Raw genomic sequence first — 8,074 nt, 5'->3', positions numbered from 1 at the left:
GAGTACACACATCCTATAACAAAAATCTTCTAAAAAAAAAAAAAAAGAAAATATTTAAATCTAAATCGAAGTGATGCTAGATTAAAATGTTTAGCACTATGTTGGGGATGCAGGCAGGGTACAGTAAATTTTAACAATTGTTACCTTTATTATTGTTATCATTATTATTGTGATTATTTAGTAATCATTGAACACCTACAAAAGAATATTTATTCTTTCCCAGTGGTAAGAATATAGTTTTTAAATTTTTGAACATACTTTCATAAAGGAGAAGACACAACTCAAACATCTGAGAATATTCATAGATTTCAGGCATAAACAGGACATATTTATAGTTTGTTTTCAGGTTAAAATGTGGCCAAATGGGGGTGCTTATGGTGAATTTTCTGATTATAAGAGAACTCTAATAATTATCCCCTGAATTCATGTGCTGATTGATGTATCAGTCTCTGTATGGCACTTTTAATTTCTTTGTTTCTCAGTGTGTAAATGGCTGGATTCAGGAGAGGTGTGATTACTGTATAAAACACAGCAAGAAACTTGTCCACCCAGGTGATGCTGAGGGGCCACAGATAGATGAAGATGCAGGGTCCAAAGAAGAGCACCACCACTGTGATGTGAGAAGTGCAGGTAGAGAGTGCTTTTGATGCCCCATCTTTAGAGTGAAGACGGACAGTTAACAGGATATAGGTATAGGAGATCAGCAAGACAATGAAGCAAGTTGTTGCCAAGAATCCACTGTCAGCATTTATCAGTGTACTCAGAGTATGGGTATCCATGCAAGCTAGTTTGATCACCAAAGGGATGTCACAGAAAAAGCTGTCCACTACTCTGGGTCCACAGAAGGGCAGCTCCAAAATCATAGCCAGTTGACTCATGGCATGCACAAAGCCAATGATCCACGATATTGAAACTAGCCAGATGCATTTTTGTCTGTCCATGATGCTGGAGTAATGCAGGGGCTTACAGATGGCCACGTATCGGTCATATGCCATTGTCACAAGCAGTACCATCTCACCCCCTCCAAAGAAGTGCACACAGAGGATCTGGCTCATGCAACCCCTAAAGGAAATGGTCTTATTAGGCTTTAGGAAGTCTGTGGTCAGTTTGGGAGTGGTTACTGAAGAAAGGCAGAAGTCAACAAATGAGAGATTGGCTAAGAGGAAGTACATGGGGGAATGGAGACGGTGGTCAGTGATGATTAATAACACAACAAATAGATTGCCCACAACAGTCACTAGATAGAGTGTTGAAAATGGCAGCAAGAGGAACATCTCAAATTCTCTTGAATTACAAAGTCCTTGAAAAATAAACTCGGACACTATGGACTTGTTTGTTTCTTCCATTTAGTACAGTATGTCCTAATGGGATCCAAAGAGAAAGAAAACTCCTACAATAGAAAGAATAACTTTATAATCAGGTATTAGTGAGCATGTCTATATATCTCATGTATAAAACTGAAATCTATGCACTGTACTAAACTAAAAAATGAAAATAAATGTTTCTTGAATTTTGAAGTATCCATTGCCTTGTGACTAACAAGGGGAAGTAACTAAGTGAAGAAAAGCAGATTGGAAACTTCATTTATTGAAAATCTAGTCCTTATGGGTATCCCAAATATATTTTCTGATAAAAAAGTCAGTAGTTAATTTATTCCATAAACAATTTTCTTCAACCCTTGAATCTACCTCTACTGCAGGGAGAAAGAAAGACTTATCATCAGTACCTAGTTACAAAATATATTTGGAAGGTCTTTATTTTACCAGGGTGGATTCGAGGCAATAATCTAATGCTACATTTATGATATGAACACATACTTATCAGAAACAGTCTATTAAGTGAATATGAATGAGGAGACTAAACTGAACCAATGACTCTTACCGACTATGGGGAAAACTGTTTATCAAATGATGTTATGTTTTATAAGAGCCTCCATATGCTGACCACACATTTTTAGCTTTTAATATTTCCCTTCATTTTAAATTTTCCCATGAAAAGATATTTTCACAAAATTATTTATTCCATGATCTGGGCAATAACATTTACTGTCATGCATTGACTGAGCCTTGACTTTCTCTGGTAAGAGAGATTTCTTTTTTGAGTGTAGCATAAATGATAGATATGTGAAATCTATCTATTTTGTGGGAAAATATAAAGTATAAATTAATTTATATTCAAATCATATATCTGTATTACTTAAATTGACCTCCATGGACATAGACATATTTTCATAAGCTACATGTTTCTTTCTAATCTATCCTTTTTCTCCTTATTCCTTCATTTATTCTTTCTTCCTTGTTCTTTTTGTATTTTCTCTATTTCTTCCTTTGTCTCTCTTCATCTTCATCTCTCTATTTTTTCTTTTTATTTTTCAGGCTGGAAAAAGGAAAATTAAAATTTTGGCTAGCTAGCACATACTATATACCAGGTCTGTGATATGCACTGAACCAACATTATATTTTAATAATCACAAAATTTATTGCCATTTAACTGATGAGAAAGCTTGATTTTCCTAACCCATACAACAAAAAAGTGCCAAAGCCAGAGTATAAGTTGAAGTCTGTCTGACTCCACAACCTCCAATATAAGTTCCTGTAATAAATGGTTAAAGAGAAATCTTGATTTTTGATAAGATTAAAAAATAATAAGATTTGTAAAATGAGACATTTTGTCCCAGGATAATTCAGACACAGATACATTTAAATGTTCAATAATGACAAAAAAAAAAAAAAAAGCTCGTGCAATTTAAGGGTCATTGTTTGCCTTCAGGCTAGACTGCACTCTACTCTATTACTGTCAATGACTAAGTTTTTCTACTTTTATTACTTCGATCAAATGGTAGAGAGCCAAAACTGAAAAAGAATCAGAACTAACAAGACAAATTTAATGGCCTGTAAAAAACATTCTTTCTCAATCTGAGTGTCGAAGAATTTCTGAAATTATATGACAGTGCTTTCTGCTAGTGTGCGACACTGGGAGCCCAGAAGTCCCCAGGATTAGTTGGGAGAGAAACTCGTAATCTTACCTGCAAACAGATCAATTTAAGTAATACATTCAGAACTGTAATTCCAAGGTAGGCATGGAAAAGAATGCTACAGAAAAAAAAAAATCATTAGTCAATGGGATAAAAAGTGCAAGTTCAAAATCATATAGCTTGTGCTATACTTACCCTACAGGAATCACCTCCAAAACCAGAGTATTCTCAGTATAGATTATATTTTAAGTCTGAAATGAGGTTCAATTTTTTTTCTGGAATGATCAGTATTGGTGACAGTGTATCCATCTTCTGTGGCATTTATACCCTATAAAGAGTAGCCTCTGGGTTTGGAAACTTTCAGCTCTGCACTTTAAATAGAAACAAGTATTTGGAAAGACCTGCTTTCAGACTCCTCAGGGATCCTTAACTTTAAACTTTTCCCAAATTGATTTCTTATGTAGTAATGAACCCGTCTGAAAGCTAGGTTCAAGTTAATCCAGTCAAATACTACTGAAAGTATAAGGTAAAGATGTTTAAGCAAAAGATAAAGTCTTGACTAACATGGGGAAAAAGTGGGAAACCTTGTATGTTGTTTTGGCAAAGTAATATGATGCAGCAGTTATGGAAACAGTGTAGAGATTTCTCAAAAAATTCAAAAAAGAATGATCCTATGATCTTGTTGACCTATTGACTACTGGGTATATATCCAAACTAAATTGAATCAGTATGCTGAAAAAAAAATGCACTTTTATGTTCAATACACTATTATTCGCAATGGCTAACATATGAAAACTATCCAATTGCCTGTGAACTGATGAATCAATAAAGAAAATGTGGTATATACACACAAGAGAGTATTGCTTCACCTTAAGCAAGAGAAATGCCGCCATTTGCACAGCATTGATGAACATTAAAGACATTATACAAAGTGAAATATGTCAGTTACAATAGGACAAATACTGCCCAATTCTTCTTACATGAATTATCTAAAATAGTCATAGTCATGAAAGGAGAGAATAAAATAATGATTTTCAGAAGCAGGGTAAGAGGGAAGTAGGGAGATAGTCAATGATATTCAATTATTCTAGATAAATAAATTCCAGAGATCTGCCATATAATACAGTACCTCTAATTAACAGTATAATTATTGTGTTATTGGAAATCCATGAAGAGGGTAGATCTCATGTTAAGTATTCCTACAAAAAACAAAAGAATAACACATCTTGCAATCACTCCCCAGATTATACACACAAACACAAAACAAAAAGAAAGGAAACTTTTTGAAAGATTTGGATATATCTATTACCTTGATTATGGTGATATCTCAGGTAGTTGGCAAATTTTCAAGTCTTTAAATTGCACACATTAAATATATGCAGTTATTAATTATAACTAAACAAAGCTGCTAGGAAAGTAAATGTTCTTATTATTCTGTTAGGAGAGTAATACTCTTCTCTTTGGTCTTTACCATGTTTTAAATTGGGCCTAAGACATCAGTTCTGGTTCCAGCCGGTTAGATGAGTAATGAAGGTGGGCAGATGACAGCCAGTTCATCGATGGTGTGCTGCAACTTGCTCATGACTAAAGAGGAAAATTTACATTTCAAAATTATCTTCGTTTCTTTTAACAGACTTTGAAAATTAAGAGTTTAAGTGTGAAACCCTATTATGGCCATATCTCTAAGTGAAAAAAGATAATGAAAGGATACTTTTAAATGTACTATTATATTAAAGAAATAACATAAAACTGTAGTCTAATTCAATAAGAATAAAATAATTAACTGAATACATTTGGAGCAAATAGTGAAGACTCCTTCCTCTCTCCTCTGTCACTCTTATCCACTCATAGATATATTATCTACTAACCTTGGCATGTACTTTCTATCACTGGTTCTATCAATAGTGAGCAGTATTCATATCCATATCTATCTATCTATATCTATATCTATCTATATCTATATCTATCTATATCTATATGTCTATATATCTATATCTATCTATATCTTTTTATCTGTCACTGGAGATTTTTAATTTCTTTCCTTTGTTTGACATTTTAATGTTTTTCCTAAATTATGATTTCTGGTTTACATATAACCAACATATTGTCCATTGCTGTGGGGTACAGTATAGTTTTTCAAAGCATGCATAGAGTATTCCTTATTCAAATCAAGAATTTTAGCCATATTCATCTTTTTTGACATTGAACAGTACCTTATGTTGTATGATTTGATAGTAGCTCTAGTAGTTTTCATTTAAAGTATATATTGAATTGTCAATGAAAATTTTTACTCCACTTTGGTACACTGTTTCATAACCTTTTTCAGTTGTTCATATGCAGTGTTGTGTCTGTTAATCATTTTCTCTCAAACCTTACCTCACCTCTCTGGGCAACTCTGGTACCTCCCTACTTCTATGCTATCATGTCCTTCAGTTTCTGTCAGAGAGTGCAGCATTTGCAGTTTGTAAGTTAAGATATATAGTATTTATCTTTCATAGTCTGGTTTATTTTACTTAACATTATATCTTCTAGGTTCATCGACTTTGTGTCAAGTGATAAAATATTTTTCTGACTGAGTATTATTCCATTATGTATATGTGGCACATTTAAAAAGTCTGGTCATTTGTTTTGGAGATGGGTTGATTCCACATCTTAGGTGTTGTGAATAATGCTTCAAAATATATAGATGTGCAAATGTCTCTCTGAAAGAGTAAAGTTCTGTCTTTTAGGTAAAAAATCCAAGAGTGGGATTACTAGATCATATGGTAGTTCTATTTAACTTTTTGAAGAAGAATCTCCTGTTATCCACAGTGGTTGTATTAATTTACATTCCCATAAGCAGTGCACAAGGGTTCCCTTTTCTCTGCCACCTTGCCAGCACTCATTCTTTACTTTTTGATCATAATCATTTTGACTGGGAATAGATATTGCCCAACTGTGATTTTGATTTTTATGTCCCTTATAATAAGAGGTGCTGAACATTTTTATATGCATATTAGTTATTTTTATGTCTTTCTTTGAGTTATCTTTATAAAAAATTTAAAAATGGTTATTTATTTTTACATTCATTCACTGTATATCTCAAAGGTCAATTGCCCATTTTTTAATTGTGTTACTAGTATTTTATGGGTGAGCTGTTTAAGTGTCTTATATGTTCTGGTTATCAATCCCTTTCCAGAGGTATAGTTTGCAAATATTTTTCCTACTCTTTGAGTTGTCCATTGATTGTTTTGCCGGGCAGAAGCTTTTCAGCTTCATGTAATCCCATTTGCCAATTTTTGGTGTTGTTACCTGAACTTTAGAAATGTTATGACTTCCAAAATTTTATGATTGTTTTTTATGCTTCTGTTGTGAAGCAACCACCAGAGTCATACAGAGTGGGAGATAGAGAAAGCATACTGTGTAAAACTGGCTTTCTATTTTAAACAAAAGTGAAGAATGGCAAAGCTTGGAACATGAAAATGGAATCCAAAAATTTCAGATGGTGGAGGATCTCATTTTCTTTAGTAAAGTCAAAATGATTTCTTGAGCATTTTCATAGACATAGCCAATTCAGAGCTGGATATCTCAGATGCAAGAGATTCTGAATTCCATGGATCATACCAAAGCTCATGCCTGCCTTCTTTTTTTAAAAATTTTTGTTGAGAGAGAATTTTTTGTTATAGGATGGGTATGATGGCTGGAGAAACAGAGAGACAGAAAGAAGTCACCCCTCACCCTAGAGGGGATTGCCTCACAATAATCCCTTCTCCTCCATTCTGCTTTCAGGATTTTTGGGCATGCAAACACTTGAGTGGCCTGAGTTTCAATCTGTTGAATACAAACTCGAATTGAATTGTCATCAACCATGTGGGAGTTCAGCAATGTAACCATTAAGCCATCTGTTGGTGCCCCTGCATGCCTGCTTTTTTATCCTCACTTCTTTCCTTTAACAGTAGTTGTGTTGACTTACAAATGGCAGATAATTAATACTGTAAAATTTAATTCATATTAACAACCATGAAAAATGCTGTGTAATTAATTTTACAAATCTCAGGATGTTCAAAGTGGGAAGGGTAAATCTTCATGTTTTAAGAGATTATTTTATTTATTTATATATTTTTAAACAATCACATAAGGAAGCATTTATTTGAGGTTTAACATGAAATCATACAAATAAAATTTAAACACAAAATCCACATCGAGTCATAACACAGATAGCAAAGGACAAAGTGAAAACAAAGAAAACTAATTGGTGACTATATACAGTTGGACACAGTTTGTGTCTTATACACTATAAAATCTTTTACAAAATAGTCTTAGATCGACAGAAGACCAATCCTCAATGTCGTCCTGTAAGATGAGTTACTTTAACATCTCCTCCTGTTTCCTCCAATGATCTTATTTAGTATGGCTGATAACTGTTTTGGTGATTGCCACCCCCTCGAGACACCTTATCATAAGTACTCTGTTGACCACTATAGTCTGCATTTCCCTGCTCATGTCCATAGTTCCCACAGTTATACCCAATATAATCATATCCTCCACAGCCACTATAGTTTTGATCACCACCATAGGCACTATTGTAATTTCCAAATCCACCACAACTGAGAAAATCATTCCCAAAAATGAGAATAATATATGAGAAATACTAGATACCATCAAACATTCAAACATCCGGATAATTGGTATCCCAGAAGGCAAAGAGACTCATAAGGGTATTGATAATCTGTTCAATGAAATCCTGCAAGAAAACTTTCCAAATCTAGAGAGGCACCCAAAGATCCAGTCCCAAGAAATACAAAGGGCCCCAAATAGAATCAACCCAAGAAGATCTTCTCCAAGAAACATTATAGCCAGATTGACCAAAACCACAGACAAAGACAAGATAATAAGATTGGCAAGAGAGAAACATCAAGTTACTTACAAAGGATATCCCATCAGGCTAACAGTGGACCTCTTATCAGAAACAATGTGAGCGAGGAAAGAATGGGAAAATATATTCAAAGTGTTAAGGGAAAAACAATTTCAACCAAGAGTACTGTACCCAGAAAGATTATTCTTCATATGGGAAGAAAAGACAAGAACATTCTCAGATAAACAAAACCTGAAAGAATTTAC

The 8,074-nt window shown here is 33.9% G+C and overlaps 1 protein-coding gene across 1 annotated transcript; it reads right to left on the bottom strand.

Annotated features, from left to right (window-relative positions):
* Positions 1–410: 410 nt before the first annotated feature.
* Positions 411–1,346, bottom strand: LOC102496604 (olfactory receptor 4K15). Its single transcript, XM_006140502.1, has one exon. It carries the CDS (start codon positions 1,344–1,346, stop codon positions 411–413), a length of 936 nt encoding a protein of 311 aa, XP_006140564.1.
* Between the last annotated feature and the right edge of the window lie 6,728 nt (positions 1,347–8,074).

This window comes from Tupaia chinensis, unplaced genomic scaffold (assembly GCF_000334495.1).
Source record: "Tupaia chinensis unplaced genomic scaffold, TupChi_1.0 Scaffold000037_19, whole genome shotgun sequence".
In the NCBI taxonomy this organism is placed as follows: domain Eukaryota; kingdom Metazoa; phylum Chordata; class Mammalia; order Scandentia; family Tupaiidae; genus Tupaia; species Tupaia belangeri.
Note: the sequence above shows the minus strand (reverse complement) of the source record. Positions and strands in the feature narration are given on the sequence as shown.

Excerpts from the sequence above, each read along its gene's own strand:
- LOC102496604 (XM_006140502.1), bottom strand. The coding sequence starts at position 1,346 with ATGGAAGAAACAAACAAGTCCATAGTGTCCGAGTTTATTTTTCAAGGA.